Here is a 25,974-nt window from a genome sequence, read left to right on the forward strand (position 1 = left end):
CGTACATATTCGCGGAAAACCTGGGCTGACTGCGTCCGTCTTCGACGTAGGTTGCGTGTATGGAAGTGGGAGGTGCCAGGCTGGTTTGGTTGCTTGGTTTCTAGGCAACATCTGAGGCGCGTTCGAGGACTGCAGCCTGGAGGGCGGCCGTCTGCCCGGAGCACCCGCTGATGTGGAGTAGTTACGACCCGAGCTCGTTCGCCGAATCCAGCGATGAGAAAAGAAAACGGTACAATTGTGGGAAGGTGACGGGGCGGGTGCATTTGCGCTCCTTATTTCGAATCTCGTGATAGATTTATATGGATGGAGCGGCTGCATGAGAGGCAGAGATTCGACAGGCTGTTTTGCTTGGAGCAAAAATTTAGAGTTCCTGGCCTCCAGGTGGTGCCTGGAGATCTCCTACAACAGCAACTCGTCTCCAGCTTACAGAGATCAGTTCCCCTGGAGAAAATGGCTGCTTTAGAGAATGGGCTGTATGGCATTTGTGGAAGGCGATCCTGCTGTTCCACAAATCCCGTGGACAGTAAGTACTCCCCTGGCCAGATTCTTAAGGAAGCACTCGGGAAGTCCAATGAGCAGGTTCAATTAGTTTTATTCGAATAAAAGGGAAAAAAGGGATACAGAGAATTTCAAAACCCCTCTGTCCCAAGTGTTCTGCAGCCCTCTCCAGGCCTGTGCATCAACGTTTATCACCTTGGTTCATTAGCCAAAAATTATACATTCAGTGAATAATTGGTTTGACAGGTAAAGCGTACATATGACTTGGCAATCATCTGTTGGTGGTCCCTCTTCTAGGGGCCGTCCATCCTTTAATTATTATTAGAAATAGTTGTTTACCAGATTGAGGAACAAATAATTCTTCCCTTGACGCCATTGTAACAATAAGACCAATCTTGTCACGGATGTGCCCACTCAAAGCTAATTGCTCAGCCATTCTTATGTTTTAACATGCGAACAGCCATTGTAGACCTGTCTCATTCACTGGTATAGATTTCCTGTATGAGGGAATCTCCCATGCATTCTTTGCACAAGTGTTTTGATTTGGCAACATTTGCACCTCCAAGCAAACTCATATGTGACAAGAGATGGCTCATTTATCTTTGTCCAGAGGAACCATTACAAGGCTAGTCTAGGGGCAGTGGATTAATTCTTTCTATTATTCAGGAACGTGCCCTCCAGTGAAGCAGGCCATTTGGGCTAACATTTCAGGCTTCAAGAAACAGTGTCAGGGAGAGTTAGGTCAAGAATCAGGAATCAAATGAGGTTCATACTTATTTTATACTGTAGGTTACCTATATTCTATATTGCATAAATGTCTCTCGGGTATGCTGAGGGCTTCTGCTGTATAACAGGTAGAAATCAAGAGGTGCTCTTCCTTACATAGAAGATGCAATATGACGTAACAAAACCTACACCAGATTGATTTCTTCCTCCCAACAGTTGAATCCATAGAAAAGATGGTGATCCTATCTAGATAGGGGAACTGATACATAGACTCTAACAGCCATTCTCTGTGGTTATTGTGTCCTTTATAATTGTGTATCCAGGAATCTGAAACCTCATATGTTTTGTGGGAGGAGCCTCAAAATATCTAAATTGTCATTTAGTGCCAAGTCTTTCTGCTTCCTCCAACATAGCTCAGACACTTATAGCATTGGCATATAGACATCTATAACATGTTTTCCTATACAACAACCTGTCTCTCTCTTGGCTCTTTGGTCTCCACATATGGCTGTACTTTGCCATCCCTACTCTGGCACCCCTAAATTGTGCTGTTACTAATATTACCCTGGGAAAAGATATTGTGTACACTTCTAATGCTAAGGTTAGTACAACATCAGTAAATCACTCCAACATGTGGAAAACTGTATTTAATCGTTTCAAATTCATTGGAATTTGTAGGACATGAAAATCATACCTAAGTTCCACTGAAATCTGTTAAACTAAGAGCAAAACTACACAAGACGACCAATACGTGTTGGGTTCCCGCAAGTTTAACTGGGGAGTGTAATTGGGCCAGCAGCAGCAGGGCCAGAAAGACAGAAGGGAAAGAGTCAGTTAAGGGAGCCCAAAGCTGTCATGTGGCTAGCAGCGGCAGAAGGAGCTGCTGAGGCTTCCACCGCTGCTAAACTCAAACATCCCTTCTCACAGAGAGGGGAAGGATGTGAGAAGAGATGGTTGAGTCTAGCAGCGGTGGCAGCCTCAGCAGCTCCTTCTGCCACCACTAACCGCTTGTCAGCTTCGGACTCCCCTCACTGTCTCTTTCCCTCTCATCCTTCTGACCCTGCTGCTGCTGGACTGACTACACTTCCCAAGTAAACTTGTGGGAAGACAACACATGCCGGGCATCTCGTGTAGTTTAGCTCTAACATGCTCAGTTAAAATGTGACCTATTGTTTCTTAAGAATTTCCATTGAGTTGTCATTGAGCTTGCTAAGCAAGTTTAAAATAGCAGTATTAAATATACCTGTTTCACTGAATTATGCTAGTGTTTTGAATTTGCTACACTGAATTTTTAATGTAATATTGAAAGTTTGTTGCCAAAATGTTACCAGCTCTGTATTAGTTATTGTGCAGTCTGCTGACCCATGGAATTTTCATCTTTCTATTAATGTTTATATAAAATATTCTATACATATTCAAATTAATTTTCAGGCATTTTACATTCTAATCTCAGATTGACCACCCATTTGATGATTTGACTTTTCTTCCACCAGAATTCAAAAAGAAAAAGCAGCAAAAACTATTCAGAATGCGTGGTGGATTCATGTAAAGACAAGGTTGTTCAAGCTCCTGAAACATACAATTCGTGCAGCGGTAGGTTATTGTACTTGGTATTACTTAACTAGATGTTTGGCCTGTAGTTTAATTGTTCTCTCATTCTTTTTCTTGTTGTTGTCTTTAATTTAAAAATGGATTCTCTTATGTACAGGGGCCAGGAGGGGTTTAATGTGTACTGGGGGAACCTTGCAAAGTATGCAGGAAAATTGGTTTGTCCTTACTAAAAAAAAGCAGGACCTTCCTCTGCTGACAAGGACTTACAGCTGCCTGTGCATATGGTCCTCTGTTGTTAGCAATCACTGAAAGCCTAGGAAATTACTGTTATTTAGGATTTTACTGTTTCATGTTGACTTATAGTGCTGTTCTTAATCCTGACTGTCACAACATGTCCAGCTACAGACTTGACAAGCAGGTTACTACCCTCCCACTTTTCTTTGCATATGCAGTCAAACAAGTGAGCTTTATAATTCATTCATTCATTTATTTATTTGTCATTTATAGTCCGCCTTTCTCACTGAGACTGAAGGCAGATAGTGTGAGATTAGTACAATCAATATCAAGGACATTTCCATACAGTATCAAGGATATTTCCATACTTTCAGAAGAGATTTTTAAAAAATTATATTTTAGCTACATATTGTTACTTATTTTACTTCATTTATACCCCACTTTTCTCCCCGAACCTGCTTTCATCGTGCTCCTCTGCTCCATTTTTTCCTCAGTACAAACCCTATGACGTAGTTTAGGTTGAGAGTTTGTGATGGGCTCAAGGACCCAACAAGCTTCCTTGGCAAAGCAAAGAATTAAACCTGGGCCATCTAAATCCTACTCCATCACTCTAGCTGCTCACTACAGTGGCTCTATGAATTTAAGTATTAAATCAATACTGTATTTAAATTATTTAAGTAAATAATTTAACTCTCAATCTATTTAAATATTACTATTTGCAAGAATTAGAAGATAATAAATAGATGGAAAATTATGATAAACATTAATTTCTGAAGAGTGACCATTCTTTTTCAGAGTGAAACATGTTGTTATGTGTGCTACATTGTTATAAAAATCAATAAACAAAGATTATTTTTCTTTCAGGAGCATTGTATTAGTTATGATATTTTGAAAAGAGTGAGTCCTTTGGAGGCTGAACTTCTTAAGGATCCTAGTATTCTATGCAAAGTCCGATTCAGGTAAAATGGGTACATAGTGTTCATCGATTCAGTTTACAAAATTACAAGATTCCTGGTTCAGCACCAGCCTACCCTGGACCAGAAGAGAGAGTGGGTATGCTCTGTTGGGCCATTACAGCATTCACTAGGTGCATTGCTACCCAGAATCCCAGTTCTGAGTGTATGTTCTTGATGCTGGGGACTTGGCTGCCTTTGAAACTGCAGTTCAGAAACTGCAGTTGATCCAAGTGAAGGAACTAGGGGCTGAATATACTGCACTGAAAGGTATGCTTTGGCTGCCCCAGTTTGGTGTAGTGGTTGAGAGCGTGGGACTCTAATCTGGAGAGCCGGGTTTGATTCCCCACTCCTCCACTTGAAGCCAGCTGGGTGACCTTGGGCTAGTGACAGTTCTCTGGGGCTTTCTCAGCCCCACCCACCTCACAGGATGTTTTGTTGTATGGATAATAATACTTTGTAAACCGCTCTGAGTGAGCATTAAGTTGTCCTGAAGGGCGGTATATAAATCTATTATGATGATGATGATGTTTCTGGGTGAAATTAAGAGTGCTGGTTCTTTCCTTTCAGGTAAGTGTAGAACCAGAGTAAGTAAGGGAACATTACTTCCCATACTGTCCAGCCCACCAATTCATCTCCTTCTCCCAAGCCAGCTGCTCTCTGAGCCTCTGCCAGCAGACGTCAGGAGGGAAGCATCCAGAGATGGCTTTCTTATTGATGCGTTGCCCTTTTGCATCATCTTCATCATCATCATCGATGATGATGATGATAATTTTTCCCATTTGGGGAGCAAATGTGAGTTGTTTGTTTTATTGCTAGTTTTAAGATTAATAACTTATATTTATGCTTTTATTGTATTATTTTTATATGATTAACCACTCAGACAAGTCTCTTTATCTCTAAATAATAAATGTGCCTGTTCAATATAACACCCTTTCTGGCTTCAACTATATTAAATGTTGCTGTATGGTCACAGGCTGATTACAATGTTATATTATTCCTCCATAGAAGAGTACGTGAGAAGGAATAGCTCGTATTGATAAACTGTCACTTCCTTGTCCTGTTTTATGAAGCAACACCCTTATAACAGTAATGATAGAAGAATTATAGGATTTAATAAGAGTTTAATGTGAAAAAATGAAAACCCATCTAGTGTGGCATCATTTTAGATGATGGCAAGTAGCCAAGTCAGTAAGGGCAGTTCTCGGTCATATATTCCAGATTATAACATTGCAGTCCTAAACAAAGTTACATCTTGCTAAATCTACTCATCAATGGCTATGCAAGGGTGTAAGTCAGTTTAGGATTGCACTGTGGTTGGATTTTGTAGTGTTTTGACATATAAATAGCTTGTATTTTGTTTCTGCTGGTTAATGGGGTGGGGGCTGAATATTTGTTTACTGTGGTTAAAAGTGCAGCCTTCTGGTGAGAGGAGGGGGTGAATGAGTGAATGGAGAGTGCTGTGATTGGACTGTAGCTGTACCATAGGGGGGGTGCAGTAAATTGCAGTTTTTAGCCAGTGTGCTGAGAGAACGTATTCATTCTGCCTGGTTCTGGTAAACTGGAGGCCTGAGAGAGTCTGTGTCTGAGGAGTGAAAGAATTATTCTGTGAGTGAATAATTCCCACAGCCCACGTGTCCCCATCCCCTGGGGGGCCAGCAGCACTTTTAGGTAGCCTGGCCCTCTGCTATCAGGGCTCACGAGGGTGGGACCACTGGCGCCAGGGCCCAGCCATCCACTTCAGAGTAGTCCACAATACATAGGGTTGGGGTTGGCTCTCACACCCCTGTACACAGAGAGGCCTTCCACCCTGCTGGACCTCTACCCCAACAAGGAGGCCACCTTCTTTCTGTGGGAGGGGCTCCGCAATAGGTGTCACATACCCTTCAAGGACTCCCGGGTGGCCACCACCTCAGGTAATCTTAAATCTGCTAGGGATTTGCCTCAAAAATCACTAAGGACATGACTGCCGGCCATGTGACTGATCCCTTTGACAGCCCATCCCTCTTCAATTCAAGGGTGTCCCCACTCAGGGTGGTCTGGAAAAAGACCCATGGAGAATACTGGTTCATTCCACACCTATCCTGTCCTCAGGGTTCCTCAGTGAACAATGAAATCCTAGTCAAGTATTGCTCTGTCAGATGTGTCTTTCAACTAGACAGTCTGCCTCATCAGATCATGTGTTGCGGGCGCCCTCACAGCCAAGTGTGATGTCCAGTTGGCCTTCCATCTGCTGTCAGTACACCCTGACAATTTTTGCTTATTAGGTTTCAAACCATGGAGCCATGGGTTTCTTGGTGACCTGTGCTGCATTTGAGGCATTCAGTATCTTCCTGAAGTGGCCAGCTAAAGGCCGCATAGGGTGCCTGCACGTGATGCAATACCTTGAGAATTTTTGATAGTGGGCCTGATGGGTGGAACAGCCTATGCTGCCCACCTGGCCTCCTTCCAGGCCCTCTCATTTGAGTTGGGTGTTCCCTTGGCACGGAAAAAGATGCCTCACTTATCCAGGCATTGAATTGGAATAGGTGGCAGGGTGGTCGTGCTAGGTGTGGCAGGGAGCTCCTCTGGCACACCTAGCCTCGTCCCAAAACCACTGTTAAGGGTATTCAGTCTTTGATTGGGTACCTCAACTTTGCCTGTCAGGTAGTCTTTCCAGGGAGGATATTCTGCACCCACCTCGCCAAGGCAACAGTGGGTGCTACCACTCCCCACCATCACATCTGGGTCTTCAAGGGAATCAGGGAATACTGTCATGCATTGGGATGCCTTCTTGCCTATGGTGCTGCACCACATCATGACCTCCTGGCCCCGACGCCATTGTCATCCTGCTGGGGGCTCGCAGCCAGGCTTGGATTTATCACAGGCAATGCTGGAGGACATGGGGACTTTGCAGCAGCGTTTCCCAGGGCTGCAGTCAGACTTGCTAGGGAGATGTTCGTGGATGGAGGCCACTTTGCCTGTGAAGGTGGACTTGGCCAGACGGTGGGTTGAGAAGAACATTGCACGCTGTGTGGAGGCAATGGGGGATTGTGTCATTTACCATCTGGACATTTCCTTTAGCTCGAGGCTTTGTAGCATCCCAACGGGGTGCACTTGTCCAGCTGGGGACAGGACATTTGGTTACAGGATGTGCAGGACAGACTGCAGGGTTGGTTGCAGCTCTAGGAGCTTTGGCTGGAGCCATTTTGTGGCTCTTATGGCAATTTGGATATTGGGCATTGATCTGTTTGGGGCAAACACAGCCTGCGTGCACTGTTTCCCTATAGCTGGGGATCGCCTTAAGGGATCTTGGGTGCGATGCCGGACAGGGACAAGCCAACCTCGGGGAGCTGTCGGGGCCTGCTTGCTCCTAGATGATGGGAACCACACAGAGGCCTACGCCCCAGTGGAATCCCACTTACTGTCATCCCATGGTGCCCCCCCTCAGCTGGAGGTCTGAGGGGATGAGAAGGACATCAGCTGGTAGGCAAGTCAGCCAGTCTGGGGATCTGTGCCTCATATGGTGCCAAGGCTCCTGTGAGCTGTAATCAGTAAAGTTGTGGGCTTTTCATCTCCAACTTTGGTCTCCATGTCTTGGAGCCTCTGCCCTTACAGTCACCTGCTGGCCTCGCAAAATAGTTTAATTACAGTTCTTTTTCTTGGAGAACTTTGAATGCTCTGACTTGTAAAAGAGCCTCTTTAAACTGCTAGTTTCTCCTTAAACTGCTTTCTCGCTAAACCACTAGTTTTCAATATTTGGGAGGTGTTGGCTTCCTTTTGGTTTTTTAAATGGAAGATCTGCTATTCCCTACTTATAGTTTGAACTGGTACAGTTCAGAACAGAATCTACCTAGAATCTTTGGTAAATCATATCTTGCTAGTATGCCAGTGATTGTTGTATTATGATTAATGCATTAGCCCTATACACCTGAGCCCTCTACACATTGACAATGCACAAAAAGAGTGTTGGCACAAGTACTCTGGCCCTGTCCCCTTCCTCTGCATGATTGACAGTTCATGAGCACAGATCTTATGCATGCATGCAGGCAGTGTTCACGCATACATTCCCTCCCCATGATTGGCAATTTTCAGCATGGAAACATTTATAATCGGGCAGAGGACCTGATTATAAAAATAAAAAAAGGATTTGCACAAAAATATACACGTTGGATTAGGATGTTGATGTTGAAGTCAGTACTATTGATTTCATTGAAATATATGTTTATATTCAGGTCCAGTAGCACCTTAAAGACAAGTAGATTTCCAGCATATGAGCTTTTGAGAATCAAAGCTCTTCTACTGCGAACCATCACAGCTATCCACTTGAAAATACCTTATATTGTGATTGTAAACAAAGGTGTAATTCTTTTGATTGTCGTGGTTAACTTACAATGCAGAATAACATTTAAAAGCTTACTAATGGTATAATCTACCTGAGAGCAAATGAGAAATTGCATAAAATAAAAAATAAGCTTTTTGTGATAGTAGAAAATTAACTCTTTTTTTTTCTTTCAGATTTGCTGGGACCAACTTTCCTCCTTTTATTGTGTTCAAGATATTTTGCATCTCAGGGGGCCAAGGCAGCAAATACCTCAGTGGGAAAACAATAATAACATCACGAAGTGAGGTGAACTTCTAGATGTTTCTCTTAAACCTTTACTCAATCTTATTTTTAACATTCTGTAATATCTTATCTGTTACTTCAGCTTGAGAGATCACATAGCTTACTTATTAAGCTGTTGCTTAAAACATTTTCTTTTCACACAGTCTAGCACATTACTTATGAAACCAATAGAACAAGTTTGTCCTGTTAGATCGGTTGCTTTCAATAGGCTGGATCCTGTGAATCCATTCCATAACAGCAGTGACTTCTATGAGGGTAGTTAGGTGGGCAGCAGTGTTGGTCTGCAGCAGAACAGCAGGATTTTAGTCCAGTGGCACCTTAGAGACCAACATCAGCTGTCTGAAAGAGGGAGCTCTTACTCTCAAAAGCTTACACTCTGAAAATCTTGTTGGTCCCTAAGGTGCCATGGGACTCAAATCCAGCCACGACTTCTGCAGCGGCAAGGAGCCTTGTTGTGGCCAACTGTGCCTCTTCCACTAGAACAAGGCTCCTTCTACCAGAGGAAGGCTTCACTGTTACCTGAATAGATCCAGAGGATGCATAACTAACTTTAGTTAGACGGGGGCCCAAGTTTATAATAGAATTTCATAAGGTGTGACATACCATGTCAAAAGCAGCACACCAGCCATGTATGGTAACCCAAGAGAGCCTTGAGAAACCAAATGGTTTTGCTGCCTGTCTGGAATTACAAGAAGGGTAGGTCACGTACGTGGTACGCTTTAATACATGGCTGATAAGCTGCTTTTGGATTCATGAGTTACATGTTGTACAAGTCTGTTTCTTGCTATTCTATAGATCACCCTAGCAAATAAGAAATTGTTAAAAGTAGTAAGGTAAGTAGACAAAGCTACAATTCAGGAACATAAATGTACGTTATCTAGAAACACTCCAGAACTTTCAGAATTAAATTAACTATAAAAACGGTGTCTGCACTAATTATAGCATAGGATGCAGCAATATAGTCAGCAGAACATGACCTTGCCCTCTCTCTACCTTTCACTCATTCATATTTGGTATATCTGCAATTTTGTTTGAAGAAACAAAAGCATTTTAAATGCTAACAAGGTTATGAATTTTTATATTCTTAGAACAGTAGATTAAGTTAAAATTTGCTAGGCAAAAAAAATTTGTTGTTTCAAATTTAAAACTCCTAGGTATCAAAATCTGCTTTGATGTTTTATGTTAAAGCCAATTAAAGGTCAACAGATAGGAAAATAGTGTGGTTGCACCAGGAGTGGATTTGTATTCAGTAGCTTTTATAACTCATCCTTGTATTTTGGGGCGAACCTGGGGACATGTTGCTGCAAGTAATTTATTTATCTATCTATTTATTTATTTAATTAGATTTTTAGTCCGCCCTCCCCACCAGGCGGGCTCAGGGCAGAATACAACATTTCAAATTACATAAATAACAGTTAAAAACAGATAAAACATTATACAAATAACATTAAAACAACTTTATACAATAAATACAATAGAGCTTCTCTTCAGATGAAGACAATAAAATACTACACTTCAGGACCTAGCTCATATATAGGATGGTGGACAGATCTTTAGTGTGGCTGGTGGGGACACAACCTAGCCTCCACCATATGCCTGGCGGAACATCTCTGTCTTACAGATCCGGCGGAAAGATAACAAATCCCATCAGGCCCTGCTTTTCTCAGAGAGTTTCACCAGGTCGGTGCCAGGACCGAAAAGGCCCTGGCTCTGGTCAAGGCCAGGCAGGCCTCCCTTGGGCCAGGGACCACCAACAGTTGTTTATTTGTTGAACGAAGCATCCTCTGGGGTACATATGGTGAGAGGTGGTCCTGTAGATATGCTGTGTGATTTTTTAAAAAACACAGAAATGTATAATATTCATGTAGGAAACTGATCATCCTTGCAATTGATCTGAAAAAAATGCTTTCTCTAGATTGCAACCTGCTTGATTAATTGTTCAGTTTCAGTCCTTGTATTATTTGTATTCTTCTATGCAAGATGTCATAGGGTTCATGTAAAAGTTATTATTTCAACCCATCCTTTAGATATAGTTCATATAGATGGAAAATCATGGTCACTGATCTGACATCAGCTCCCTTCCTCTTCTGCATCACTTCAAATGTAATATGCTGCTGGTACTTTGTGTGGACAATGAATCCTCATCATTCTTTGTTTTCAAGAAGTAGAGAGAGAGAGCACACAGAGAATGATGGTAAAGAGTTCAGTAGCACCTTTAAAACTAACCAACTTATTTATAGCATAAGCTTTCGAGAACCACAACTCTCTGACAAACACGAGTTGTGGTTCTCAAAAGCTTATGCTAAAAATAAGTTGATTAGTCTTAAAGGTGCTACTGGACTTTACTATTTTGCAACTACAGACTAACATGGCCAACTCCTCTGGATCTATGCACACAGAGAATGAGCATCTTCCCAGAATACCTGTGTAACATGTTTGTGGTGGAAAAATAGAGTCCATGCTCACTCCTCCCCTGTGAGAATACTATTACCTCTCAGTAGAATCTTTCCAAATTATTTAAGATTTTCATATACTACAATGATCCTTTTTTCATTATAAATATTTATAATGGGGATTTGCCATAAGTCTAAAGAGCCTGAGAATTTCAGAGCGGTGGTTTGGAATGTAGGTAAAATGAAATTGCAGCTATTTTGTTCTGTACTTTTCAATTTTAATAGGCAGCTTCTGACGCTTGCAGATTAATGGGACATCGGAAGTATTATAAGCAGATATTACAGGATGAGCTTCAGTATAAAAGATACGGAGTAACTGATGAGATAGATGTTGCTACAGTAAAGGACTACATGCAAGTAAGTAATATTCACAAGGCATAATGGGTAGGATGTAGTTGGAGTAGGATGTGGGGGGGGGCCAAGTTTGAATCCCCACTCCGCCATGGAAATTCACTGGATAACCTTGGACCTAACCTACCTCACAGGGCTAAAAGGATAAAACAGAGGAGAATGATGAGCTGCTTTGAGTCCCTACTGGGGAGAAAGGTGGGTTGTAAATAAATGCCCATGGGATTTAAGGGCTTATTTTAAAAACTGTGTCAAGTGGGGAAGGTTGGAGGAATAAATACATGAGCCCAGACTTGTTCTCAAGCTCACATAACGTACAAACTTGAAGGGAGATGTGGGATCTGACTAGGTCAAAAGCACATATAATATTCACGATTCCTAAGAGAAAAACTTCATCCTATTTACCCACAACTTGTACTTACAAGCAACATTTAGTTGCATTTTAAAAACAAAAACATTTATTGTTCCGGGCAATAGATGACATAAACAAGATAATTTTAGTAGCTCAGCCATTTAGATCCACCTTCATAGCGTGCTTTCTTCCATCCCTTGCAGAAAGGAGGCATCTTGCAAAAGATACCAATGAATTCTAAAATACTTTAAATTTTCCAAAATATTGTTGCTTTATGTCTCTAGTATAGCAGTCACTTGGATGAGACTCCAGCATACTTTGGTGGCAGGCATAACTACTGGAGAAGACTATCACTTGAAAATTTTCCCAGGACAATGATAATGTATGACATCATGGAGTATGCACAATCGGGGAAAATGTCTGCCAGACTGAGGTGTGAACTTCCATTTCTGCTGCTGAGACCAGAGAATGAAGAGACGTACCACGCTCAACTCATGGCCGTTTGTCAAATCAGGTAAAATACATCAGTTGTCAGTTTGCTTCCTTTGGACTTTCCTTCCATTGTGTTGCTAAATGTTGGTGAAAATAACCAAAAGACTAATGGGAATCTGCAGTTTCCATTTACTTTTGATCACCGAGTAGTGCCACTTCTTAATAGGATGCTCACAAGTGCAGCAGCTCCATGGCCTGTAGTGCAGAGCTGTACTGGAGCATCCTGTAGCATATGAGGGAAAGCAGGCTGTTAGGTTTCTTTCATACCCAGCAGCAGGGGCACTTTTGTCAGCAGTCTGTGACATATCTATGAATCTCTTTTCAGGGTACAAATTATGTCAAGGATTTTCAGACCAATTGTGAATTATTTTATTACGGAGTGCAGGGATGATCCTGCATTCTGGGAAACTGATTTTCAGCATGTTCCTTTCTCCAAGTTATGTTCACTGGATTGGGATACAGTTGTTCCTAAATACCTCAGCGCCAGCAGAGATGAAATATATGCTGTGATTGTGAATCTATGCCAGCATAGTTATACCCTTGTCTCCAGAGCCTGTTCACCAGGTGGGAGGCAAACCCCAGCAACAGCAGGTTTCCAGACAGCAGTGATTTTAATGTTACTGTTCAAAGTCAAAGTTCAGGGTCAGGTACTTTAATCCAGAAACAAAGTCCAAAAGGCAGTCCAAGGTCTCGGTGTCCAGGGTCAGGTACCATATTCCAGAGGCGATGTCCAAGGAGTACAAGGGTCAGGCAGAAAGTTCCAAGAATCCACAACAAGAAGGTCAGGCAACTGGTGAAATAATCAGCAAGGCTGCAGAGAAGTTGATCACACACTAGTTCCAGGCTCATTGTAGCCTTACAGAGGGATTTCCCCCTATAAGTGATTTTGAGTCCCATGTTAGGTTCCTTTTCACAAGCCATGTCAGCTCCTCTACTAATGAGGAATAATGGGAGTCAGATCTTGCAATGATTAATAGTCTCTCATGGTACTTCCTCAGTAGGAAGAGGCCTTGGGCTGCCAAGCACATACTCCTGTGCCTAGTCCCAGCCTCTGCCCTTTGCAGGGTCAAAGCCATGGCACGTGGAACAGAGCAGACACTAACCAAAGACAGAGGTCAAATGCAACTCTCTATATTGTCTTGGTGATTACAGTATCTTCATCATCAACATGTATGTGGCATAGAAGAGCACTTGGGTGAAGTTCATTTTTTTCAGTTACTTCTCCACAGCCCCTAATGAGTTCCTAGCCACAGGAACTATCAATTATAGTTATCAGTGTAGTGTGACATTTAGAGAGTTGACGTAGAACTGAGAAGACCTAAATTTAAATCCTGCCTCCTTGGACACCTCCTCAGGGCAGATCACAAAATAAAACAAGTATAAAACCATAAAATCGTTAAAATTAACAATTAAAAGTTCAGCTAATAAAACTCAAGATCATAAAACGGCATAAAGTAATGAGTGTTTGTGTGTTATGTACCATCAAGTCCCCTCTGACCTATGCAACCCTATGAATGAAAGACCTCCAAAATGTCCTATCATTAACAGACTTGCTCAGATCCTGCAAACTGGAGGACATGGCTTCTTTTATTGAGTCAAACCATCTCGTTTTATATCAGTAAACCTTTTCCTACTGCCTTCCACTTTTCCTAGCATTATTGACTTTTCCAGAGAATTTTTTCTTCTCGTGATGTGACCAAAGTACGATAACCTCAGTTTTGTCATTTTAGCTTCTAGAGAGAATTCAGGCTTGATTTGATCTAGTACCTACTTATTTCTCTTTTTGGCCATTCATGGTATCCACAAAACTCTCCTCCAGCACCACATTTCAAATGAATCAATTTTCTTCCTTTCAGCTTTCTTCACCCATCCAACTTTCATATCCATACGTAGTAATGGGGAATACCATCGTTTGGATTACCTTGATTATCTTGGTTCCCAGAGAGACATCTTTATTTTAAGGATCTTTTCTAGCTCCCTCACAGCTGCTTTTCCAAGTATCAGTCTTCTTCTGATTTCTTCACTGCAGTCTCCCTTTTGGTTGATGATTGAGCCAAGGAATAGGAAATCTTGAACAATTTCAATTTCCTCATTGTCAACTTTAAAATTGTGTAATTCCTCAGTAGTCATTACTTTTGTCTTGATGGTCAGCTATAATCCTGCTTTGGCGCTTTCTCCTTTAATCTTCATCAGTAGTCAAGATCAAGATCAAAAGAGTTTATTGTCTATAGCTGTAGGCTGTCACAATTCACCAAACATTGACTAATAAACAATTAAGTCCCTTATCACAGTTTATATAAGTTACTAAAATTAATTAAAACAATACAGTATGCCAAACTATCCCAGGGATCACGAAGCAGCCTCATTCAGTACCACCTTAGATCTTATCTTTTGGCTGCGAGTGCGAACTGAGAGACTCTATAGGACACATGATTATCAGTGTCAGATAACAAAAACACAATCTTCTCGATTTCAATAGTCGTTTCAAGTCTTCACTTTTTTCTGCCAGTAACTTGGTGTCATCTGCATATCTCAAATTTTTAATGTTTTTTCCACCAATTTTCACTCCACCTTCTTCTAGATCTAATCCAGATTTCCTTATGCTATACTTTGTATAGAGGTTGAATAAGTAGGGAGATAATATGCATTCTTGGCTGACATCTTGGCTGAAGGAATAGAGGGAATGCTTATTAAATTTGCAGATGATATTAAATTGGAAGGGGTAGCAAATACGGTCAAAGACAGAGTAAGGATGCAGGATGATCTTGACAGGCTGGAAAACTGGGCTAAGACAAATAAAATGAATTTCAGCAGAGATAAATGCAAAGTTCTGCATTTAGGAAGGAAAAATCAAATGTATAATTATAGGATGGAAGAGACTTGTCTTGGCAGTAGTATGTGCAAAAAGGATCTGGGGTCTTAGTAGACCATACACTGAACATGAATCAGCAGCGTGATATGGTAGCTAAAAAGGCAAATGCAGTTTTGGGCTGTATAAACATAAGCATAGTGTCCAGATCACGAGAAGTGATGGTATCGCTCTGCTCTGGTTAGACCTCACCTAGAGTATTGTGTTCAGTTTTGGGCACCACAATTTAAGAAGGATATAGACAAGCTGGAACATGTCCAGAGGAGGACAACGAAGATGGTGAGGGGTCTGGAGACCAAGTCCTATGAGGAAAGGTTGAAGGAGCTTGGAATGTTTAGTCTGGAGAGGAGGTGACTGAGAGGTAATATAATAACCATCTTCAAGTACTTGAAGGGCGGTCAAATAGAGGATGGTGTGGAGTTGTTTTCCTCTGCCCCAGAAGATCAGACCAGAACCAACAGCTTGAAATGAAATCAAAAGAGCTTTCGGCTAAACATTAGGAAGAACTTCCTGACAGTTAGAGTGGTCCCTCAGTGGAACAGGCTTCCTCGGGAGGTGGTGGGCTCTCCTTCTTTGGAAGTTTTTAAGCAGAGGCTAGATGGCCATCTGACAGCAATGCTGATTCTGTGAACTTGGGCAGATCTTGAGAGAGGGGGCAGAATGGGTTACATCAGTGCTTAGTTCTCATGGCCTTCTTACATGCCTAGGGTAATGCCAATTGCCACCTTGGGGGTCAGGTAGCAATTTTCCACAGGCCAGTTTGGCTAGGGATCCTGGAGGTGTTTTGCCATCTTCTGGGCATGGAGCGGGGGTCACTTGGGCAGTCGGAGGGGGTGGTAGTTGTGAATTTCCTGCATTGTGCAGGAGGTTGGACTAGATGACCCTAGAGGTCCTTTCCAACCCTATGATTCTCTTTGCTAATTGGAAAACATTCTATTTCCCCATATTCTGTCCTGACAGTAGCTTCTTGTCCAGAACATGAACTCTTTAGCAACCTAAATAATACTCGTAACAGTCATCAAACTAAAAGCAGATTGTAAAAACAATTAAAGAGGTCAAAGTCCTTGTGAAAAGCCTGGTACCTGAACAAATGAGCTGTGACTCATGAAAGCTCATACCCATCCCTACCACAAATTTTGTTAATCTTATAGGTACTACTAGACTCTTGCTCTTTTATGGTGTCTAAAAGTGAGCATGATAGGAGGCAGACGAGCCTCAAGGGGAGAGAATTCTGCAAGAAAGGTGCTACTTCTGAAAAAGTCCTGTCCCTGGTTTCCCTGGTGGTGGGGGACACAGAGGTGGGGTTTGGGAGGAGATATTAAGTGGCAGACTGAACAACATGGGAACAGGTAGTCCTTCAGGAACCCTGGCCAAACCATTTGGGCCTTAAAGCACTTTGAATTATGTCCAGAACAGATGAGCAGCTAATGCAAATCTTTCAGCACGGGTGACACATTCCCTATATCTAGCTTCCGGCAGTAGACTGGCTGCTGTATTTTGGACCAGCTTAAGTCTCTAGATAGTTTTCAAAAGCAGCCCACACAGAGCACATTACATTAATCTAATGTAGCTATGATTAGAGCATGGACCACTGTGGCAAGATCATACTTTTCGAGGTGTTATTATTACTGGCTCATCAACCGAAGAGATTAAAGGGCAGGCACCATGTACTCCAGAGGAGACCTGAGCCTACAAGTGCAGGCCAATATTCAGCAACATCCCCAAGCTATGCACCTGCTTTTTCAGAAGGGAGCACAACCCACATCAGGATAGGCTAATTTCTTAGTCCTCATAAGGATTGCCAGCAAGCCTGAAGAAAAATCTCCTATCCTTCTAATAAGTTTCATGTGTGGAAGTGAGCAGTTGATTTTTTCATAGCATGGAGCTAAATAAGATCACCTTGTAAATCCCTTTTCATTGTGTGTGTAAAGTGCTGTCAAATTGCAGCAGCCGTATGGCAACCACATAGGGTTGTCAAGGCAAGAGACAAATTGGTGGTTTGCGATTACCTGGCTCTGTATAATAATCCTAGACTTCCTTGGTGGTTTCCTATCCATGTAGTAATCAGGCTGATTCCGCTTAACTTCTGAGGTCTAATGAGATCAGGCATGCCTGTGCCATCCAGGTCAGGGTGTTCTCATTAAATCCCTTTTGAAGGGAGTTGGCAACCCTACTCTTCAATCTACTTTGTCATTGACCAGCAGTATCCCAGTCTTGCCTGGATTGAGCTTTAGTTTATTGGCCCTCATCCAATTACGTACTCCAGGCGCCAGTAAGGAGAAATGGAGCTGAATGTCCCTGGGCAATCTCAGTGGTTTCCTGTAGGCATTAATTTTACTGGATGACCATGAGACAGTCTCTCTCTCAGCCCAACCCATCTTAAAGGCTTTTTATGAGAATAAAATGAGAAATGTGAAACATCTATGACATGCTTAGTTCTTTGGAGGTAAGGTTGGGATAAAGTGAGATAGCTAACAAGCTGCTACCTATAAATCACTATTCCTGTGTCTCTCTTGCCTCTCCACAGGCAACCAGATAGTTATTTACACGGAGGGGGCAAGGCTGCTTCTCTCCCTCAATGCCATGTAAGCCAAAAGCCGTAGGTGCAGAACTGACCCATGGGAAGCCAGCTGTTCTACTGAGAGGTTTGTCATCCTGTTTGTTCTTGTATGACTCCTGTGCCTTCGGAACCAATGACAAAAAAGACAAAAAAAAAAAGATTCATCCATACTCAGTAGGGGGATGGAAGTGATGAGAACTGCTGCAGCTATTTCCTTTCTGTCACACAGCTTTCAAAGGCACAGGCACTTTTTTGAAAGCAAAAAAGTATGCAACCCCATTCTTGTGACGCTGTCAGAACTTATACCTCAGCTGGTGCTGTTTAATAAACACTGATTATTTCAGCGGTGTCTCTGTTATGATAGTTCAGGACCTTCCCCCCCAACCCAAGCATTCCCTTCAGCTGCCTTCCTGGAAGGATACACAATGGAATAGTGGAGAATAAAATTGTTCTTCACATTGTCCAAACTAAGAATCTGCCAGTGCAATCCTAAAGTGCCTTCAATGGATTTTGAAGGGTGTAACTGCTTAAGACACACTCTGCATCTTGTTCCCACTCATTTGTAGGACCAGCAAAGATAATGGGGCTGCTCCCAACAGCTGATTGTATGTATAGGAAGGACAATCAGACACAGAAAGATGATATCATTCCATAAAACACATGACAGGTTACTGCCCTGAGGAGTGTAGTAGATAAGCTTAGGAGCTCTTTAGAATGCAAGAAGACAATTTTCAAGTACAAAAAGTTGTTTGTAGTTATTTAAAAACCTTTAAAACCTTGAAGTCCTTGGAGCTCCTAGGGAAGCTGACTCCCATCCCCTGAGGAGTATACAGTAATATATTTGTTGCAAGACGAGAGGAGGTAGGAATGAACCGGAAGACTGTATGTACATTCCACCGACACGTGCTTAAAATTAGTTTCTGTAGGGAAGGGTGACTAGGGATGCAAGGGAGACAATGCTGGTGTTATGAACTAGGCAAAAACAAAAATACGAAGAGGCTTCTGCCAACAAATACCGCCTGTTAGGTGGAAAACCACACATGTAGGAAGGCAAAAATAAAATAAATGAAAAAGCAATGAAGGTCAAAGTGAAGGTATATATTGAATATATTAAGAGTATAGAATTCACATTGCCTTCTATACATACACTCACACTACATGGACCATTATAAACCAATAAACAATTTACTGAAACATCTTTGTGTGATCATTAATTATTAACAAGAAAGTTCAACTGGTACAGTAAACTGTCTTTCCAGCTTGAGTTGTTTACTGCGTACATACAAATATAAGAATATAGTTGTTATACTGTGGAAACTTACCTGTTGGATGTCTTCCCAGCTGGAGTTTCTTGCTGCACCTGTTGAATTGGAAGCTTACCTGTTGGATGTTTTCCCCGCTTGAGTTGTTTACTCAAGACCGTTTATAACCGTCCATGCAGTGTAAGTGTATGTATAGAAGGTAATATATTCAATATATACCTTCACTTTGACCTTTACTGCTTTTTCATTTATTTGATATATTTTTGCCTTCCCACATGGGTTGTTTTCCACCTTCTAACATGGTGTTATAAACTAGGCAGTTGGGCAGTGTGGAGTGAGTGGAAATTGATTAGTTGTCAGCCAGAGAAATAATAGCTATTGGAATGTAATCAGTTAATACATGTTTTGGTTATGCCTGGAAGAGAGGGAAGTTTAGCAAAATGACAAGCAGCGCAGGTCAAGAGTTGCCCACTGAAGCTATTGATTCCGCTATGGCTACCATACTAATGTATCAGGTATGCATCTCTTTCTAGCATTTTATGGTCAGATACTGTAGCTAGAATCAAATTTCGGGACTTCTTGTTACTAAACTGATGCTTTCCCACTGACCTAAATCTTCAGCTGAAGTCCCTTCAGGACTGGGTAGTATTGCAGAGTTCATATAGGGCTAGAAAGAATGGGAAGGTCTGTAATATGATAGGCCCCTAGGTTCCCTATGCAGGGATTCTTAACCTCTTATAACCTTGATCATCCCTAAAGCACCAACAAAGTCTTCAGTTACCTCATATCTAGCTGCAGCGTGTCTGAGGGGTGGTAGCGCCCCTGCCCCAGGAAAATTTCTGAAATTTTAGTTTCCAAAATGCACTAATATTTAGTGATTTTAACATTAAAATTGGGATTGGTCAGCTGACCTTTCACTTTTAAAATACATTAGGTAGGTACAAATAAAAATACTAGTTGATAAATATGTCATTTAGTACTATGAAAACTGAACAAAAAGAAAGCTCAAATTGTTAACCCAAAAAACCCCCATAAAAATCAATGACTACACTTGTTTTTTATATAATATGAAAATAGAGTTTTTGATAATACAAATACATAGTATGTATGGCTTGCATTGAGCCTGTTCCTAGCCTTGGTTTTAATGGCAACCAAAGTGGAAAAGCCCGATTCACACAAGTAAGTGGCTGTGAAGGGAATCAAAGCAAAGAGGGCTCATTCTGCAAGAACTGTTGGAAATTGCAATGTCTGGTGTGCAACAGCAGCAGCAAAGAAGAAGGGAAGAAGAGCCTTCTACACAGGGGGCAGCAAGGATCACTTAGTTAAGACAGTGAGGGCAGCATCTCTCTTGTTTCCTGAGGGGTCATTTCCTTGTCTCCTGTTGGGCTAAACAGGGCAATATCCTGTTTCTTCTCTCTCTTTTCTCTCTCCTCTCTCTCTCTCGAAGATGTAGTCAGATAGTGAGGACCTATCTCTCTCTCTCTCCTTTACTCTCAAGTATGTAGTTTCTAAATAAACTTTTTAGCCTGTCTAATCAGCACAGCGTGACTTCACTGCACTTTATTTGCACTCTGCCCATCAAGAACAGGTAAGAAACACTTTCAGAACACTAAAAATCACCAACACTTTCCACACCAAAATCCTGCTTCAATATAACTTTGCTTTGCAGATCAATCAAGGTCATCTTTCCATTCATTACTGATGAAATTCAGGTAGAAGGTGAATAGATTTCAAATTCATTGGTCTTTCCGCAGCTGGAATGAAAGTTGTTGAAGGAATTCTTAAGATTTTTTTCAAATGCAAAGAAATTTCTTTCAAAATAGGTGCAGATAAAATTATCCCCATATCCCTATCTGAAATTAAATGGTTTTCTAGAGTCAGGAAATTGGAATCGTTTTCTAGGCATCTGTTCCACAATGCCAACTTCTGCAGAAATGCAGACATTTTTTCACTAGCCTCCATAATCATAACTTCCAGACCTTGGACTGAGGTGTTCAGATCATTGAATGAGAAAATGTATTGGCCAATTATGCCAAGGAAAGCCCTGACCTGGATAGCACAGGTAAGCCTGATCTTGTCAGATCTCAGAAGCTAAGCAGGGTTGGCCTTGGTTAGTAATTGGGTGGGAGTCCCCCACCAAAGGTCAAGGTTGCTGAGGCAGGCAATGGCAAACCACCTGTTAGTCTCATGAAAACCCCACCAGGGGTTGCTGTAAGTCAGCTATTACTTGAGGGCACTCACCACCACCACGCCAAGGAAAGAATGATGTCTTAGCTTTCAAAAATGATCAGCAAGATTGCTTTCTTTCTCCCAAAGGATAAGTATGATTTCTAGACCCAATTGTGTGTGTGGTTATGTGAAAGCCAACAAACTTCATTGTGGTACAGCAAGATACCATGTTCTGCTCCTGATTCCTGGCAGAAAAGCTTGAAGAAGCAGTGATTCCTAGCTCAAGATCGGAGGGACTGCTTTCACTGTAACTACCGTGGAAGATTTCAAACTTGGTGGAAGAAGCCATGGCATATCGATGCCAAAAAAAAAATGGGTCATGCTAACTCATAGGGCGTCCGTTGTTACAAATGAGGCAAATCCATTTTTTTTCTTAGCACTAAAGGTACAGCATCAGTACAAATTGACCCCAGGTTCCAGCTGATGCTATCCACAAAACCTCGCTATATTGAACACAGTGAAAGCCCTTGTGGGTAGGATTCAGAGGCTGACAAAATAAAAAATTCCCTCTTTGATTGAAGAATCTCTGACATACCCAATGAAAACCAGAAGTTGATTGAACTGAGCCTCATCTGTGGTTTCATCAATCTGCAAGACAATGAGAAAGTCAGTGTTTTTTAGTTCAACTACCACTTGGCTCAAAACATCAGCTGACATGTTGGTAATTCAAGAACAAATGACATCATACGACAGTGGAATCTGCAACAAGTTTTCTCTGCTGATTTCCACAAACCAATCATTTCCAAGGCACATGGCTTAATAAAAGTTTCACCACTTGTATGAAGTCTTATTTTTTGCAGTGAGGTAAGCAACCTTGTAAGATCCCTCCAGAGATGGCATCTGTGGTGATAAAAAATCCCAGTTCTTGCATCATTCCCAATGACTGGGAAAGAGCTGCCTTCTGCTTAAAAACATCAAGGATGTCTTGAGAACATTTAGAGTGTTTTTTTCTAGGTGTTCACAAAGGTTTGTTGAAGGCTTCGTGGTATCATTGTAGAAGACTTTACCGCACAGAACACATTGCGGCTTTTCTGTTCCATCCAGATTGGCTGAACTAATGAATCCAAATTTCAAGTATTCTGAATATTTCTGATTCTTCCCTGCTATGATTTATTTAAGTTATTTATAGCCTGCCTTTCTCACTGAGGCGCAAAGTGGATTACACAGTATAAGTCAATACGGTCATTGACAGAGACATTCAGTAAACAATACAATAGGGTATGAAAGGCTGGGGTTTCTCTGCTAGCCATGGATCCGCTCAGTCTACAACAGGGTTTCAACACAAGTAACTGTACTGGAATAACTATACAGAACAAACATGAGCAACAGAATTCAACTAATCTTCAAGTCCCGGGCAGAAAACATCTAGTAATAATTGATTAGTGGGGCAATCCCAGCCTGGGCCTAATTACTAGATAACTAGAGGCCCAGGTAGGGGTTGCCCTAGTAACCAATTGTTACAAGTCTAGTTCAATGAAATGAATGCTTTTTGTCTCAATTTGGATTGGCTTTGATATTCAAAAATCTTCAACAGATCCCAGCACCTTCTCAATCACGCCGGGAACTCTCTTCAATCACCCTTTGGGAGTGAAATCACCCCTGGTTAAGAACCTATGCTATAGAGGTCATCTCAGCAGTTCCCAGGTATGGGACTTGAACTCATGCCTCTACTTCCTATTTCATTGCTATTTCCCACTGAGCTATGAGGCAGCTTCATGGTGCTGGCTGCTATGTTTTTGCTGTTGCACTGGTTTGCAAAAAGCTTGTTCACCTCAAACAGATACCAAAGCACATGTATTCTTTTTTTTTATAGATTTTTATTTTTTAATTACTAAACTCAAAAAACTACAAAAGGGAAAAAGGGAGAACAAGGAGAAAGGAAAGGAACAACATACAAAAAACACACACTACAACTACAACTACAAGTCTTGCATTCCCTTCATAATACAGTTATTTAAAGTTAAACTTTCTAATATGCCATTAGATTGGTAGACCTTATAAAATACAAACTACAGTCAGGATCAGGTCTTCTCCCCCCCCCCCCCCGCGTCTCGGTCGCAGCTCTCTCTGAACAGCTATAGTAGCTGCACTCACTGCCCCCTCCCCCCTTCAGATTCTGGATTTTCTCCTTGCTGAAACTCTTGATGATTAAATACAAAGTCCCTCAGTTGTGCATCTGATGTTATCTTGTAGGCTTGATCTTTATAACTGAACCAGATGCCTTCCGGAAATAACCATTTGTATTTTATTTCACGCTTCCTCAGAAGAGCTGCAAACCTTTTGTATTTGAATCTTCTTTTCTGAGCTAGAAATGGAACGTCCTTCAATATCTTAACCTTGTTACCCAGAAAGTCCAAGTCCACATTATATGAATTATATAAGATGGTGTCCCAAGTCTTCTTAGATGAAAAATCAATAATAATCTCGCAAGGCAGCTGACGCTTTGTTGCATATTTTGAAGATGTCCGGTGGACTTCCAAAATATCGCTTTTTAACTCTTCTTTAGTTGCCTTTGCGGATAACGCCAAAAGTTCCGACACCAAATCCTTTAAATTTTCATTTTCCTCCTCCTTTACATTCTGAAGACGCAATACCGTCTGAGCACGCTCCACTTGTAGCCCTATCAGTTGATTCTCCAAAAGCTTTACTTCTTTGTTTGTAGCTCTCATGAGTCCTGCGTTTTCCCGAGCAGACTGCTCTGCCCCAGATGCTACGTCTTTAATGGTTTTCACTTCGTTCTCAATTGTGTCAACCCTTTGACCGATTTCATTTAGCTTATCAACAAAGGGCTTCATAGCTTCAACGATCAACCGTTTAACCACCTCTTCAAGAGACTCTCCTTTCCCCTGCAATGCAGCCGAGACAGATTTGCCCACAGCCAGGCTCTGCTTTTTCGTCGCCATCTTAGGGGGGGGGGGAGTCCGCCAACTAAGTTTCAAAACTCAATGAAGGGGAAGATATCCGAGCCTTCTTAGCTTCAACTCCCACCAATCCTTCGCATACGCTTGGAATGACAGAAGGGATTCGCTACTTACAGGTTTTCGCCTTAAATCTGCTTGTTGCCGTTCTCCATGGCCCGGCAGCATGTGATGTGCTGCGCAAGTCTGCCGGCCTCCGTTGGAGCAAACGGGCAATTTACCCCGTGCGTCGACTTCAGGGGGCTCTTCCCGGACCCTGGCCCCCTCACTGGGAGTCCTGGGGGTTAACCCTCACAGGTCAACCACCCGGTCAGGCTGTTCGGGCACTTCCTCCCGGACCTGCGGAGAGGAGCATCCGACATGGCCAGGAAAACGAAACCGAATCCAAAGCACATGTATTCTTAACAATGTGCTTTGGGAAAAAATGTGTTTTCTAGCAAGTCAGTTTACATTCAGGTAAGGGTTCCAAATTACCCAATGATCTCACACAACCATTGTTAACAAAGCACATGTATTCTTAACAGTGGTTGTGTGAGATCATTGGGTAATGTGGAACCCTTACCTGAATGTAAACTGACTTGCTAGAAAACACATTTTTTCCCCTTTTAAAAAAGATTTTTTTTGTAAGTCTGATTTTAAAAGGACAAATTATATTTAGCTTTTGTTTGAAGAATTTCATGTATTTTCATTAATCCTTATTTTAACCCTGTAAAGGTTTATTATCCTCATATTACAGATGAAAGTCTGAAATAGCGTGGTTTGCCTATAGCAGAGGCAAGATTTGAACCAGCAGTTTCCTGGAACCCAGTGTCTTACCCACTGTTCTGTTTATTTCATCAGGATGTAGAAAGCATCCCAAAATTAAGGGAAGTCAAGTCTCCAGAAGAGGGAGCATCTGTTTCTGTCGAATTCCCCCCCTCCCACTCCAGACATGCTGTTCCTGAGGGTCTGGTGATCTCTGAAACAAAATGTCTGTGGGTTTAATAGGCTGCAGAGGCAGAGGACAGTCCCACTTATCTTTTAATACATGTCATTTACTTTAAAAGTTTTGGAGATATATTGAGGAAAATGTCATAAATATGTGGAAAGCTAGTCATGAAGAGGGGTGGAATATGGTATTAGAATAGTTAAAGTGTAATAATGTTATCCCAAATAGGAAGGATTACGATGTGTTTTTTAATTAATTGAACTTAAAAGTTTGTTGTTTCCCCTTTGTTTTTTTTGTTTTAAGTTTTTAAGATATTATGGGTATCGGAGTATTGTATATTTTGTGTGTTTTGTTTTGGTTAATAAAAGTTTTTTAAAAGTTTTGGAGATATTTTGTTTTCTGAAAGGAAATTCTTAATGAAAGACATTTTGCCAGTTTGTTTAGAAATCACTGTTAACTCTGTACTTTGTGATGGACAAGCATTTCGAGACTTAGTAGACACCTAGCCTAGAGGTTGGAACAGGATGATATGCATTACCATGCATTATAATCATGTACTGTGGAATCTGGGATTGCATATAATAGGTTTCCATTACATTTTCTTATGTTCCTGCAGCATACTGTCTTTTCCTTACAGACCCATTTTCAGCCAGCAGATATTACCACACACACAGGAGAAACGAATAGAGCAGCTAAGCAATTTCAGCTGATCACAGGAGCGGTGGAAGTCAGAGATTCACTTTATTAAAGACAAGACAGACAAGATGTCTTTAATCTAAAACTCAATGGCTTTTGAACTTCCATTTGAGATTGGAGTCTATTGTTCATGTCTCCATTTTTATCAATCACCTGCTCTCTGTACATAACCATGTCCTTTGGTCAAGAGTTTTGGCCAAACTAATTTTATCCTTTGGTTCTAAATATTGTCAGTTTTTTATGTAAGAGACCCAGGTTGTGCCAGAGTGGGTCTGTAAAATTCATAATAGCTCATCTGC

The 25,974-nt window shown here is 41.6% G+C and overlaps 1 protein-coding gene across 1 annotated transcript in view; it reads left to right on the forward strand.

The window, feature by feature from the left end:
* Nucleotides 1-126: 126 nt before the first annotated feature.
* The window catches only part of C3HXorf58 (chromosome 3 CXorf58 homolog), a 33,067-nt gene continuing 7,219 nt past the window's right edge, over nucleotides 127-25,974 (forward strand). The window contains exons 1-6 of the mRNA XM_054973485.1: nucleotides 127-229; nucleotides 2,718-2,817; nucleotides 3,874-3,968; nucleotides 8,460-8,571; nucleotides 11,247-11,378; nucleotides 12,006-12,235. Coding sequence (XP_054829460.1) covers nucleotides 171-229; nucleotides 2,718-2,817; nucleotides 3,874-3,968; nucleotides 8,460-8,571; nucleotides 11,247-11,378; nucleotides 12,006-12,235 — 728 coding nt within the window. The 5' untranslated portion in view covers nucleotides 127-170. The remainder of the gene's footprint in view (nucleotides 230-2,717; nucleotides 2,818-3,873; nucleotides 3,969-8,459; nucleotides 8,572-11,246; nucleotides 11,379-12,005; nucleotides 12,236-25,974) is intronic.

Source organism: Eublepharis macularius, chromosome 3 (assembly GCF_028583425.1).
Source record: "Eublepharis macularius isolate TG4126 chromosome 3, MPM_Emac_v1.0, whole genome shotgun sequence".
NCBI lineage: Eukaryota > Metazoa > Chordata > Lepidosauria > Squamata > Eublepharidae > Eublepharis > Eublepharis macularius.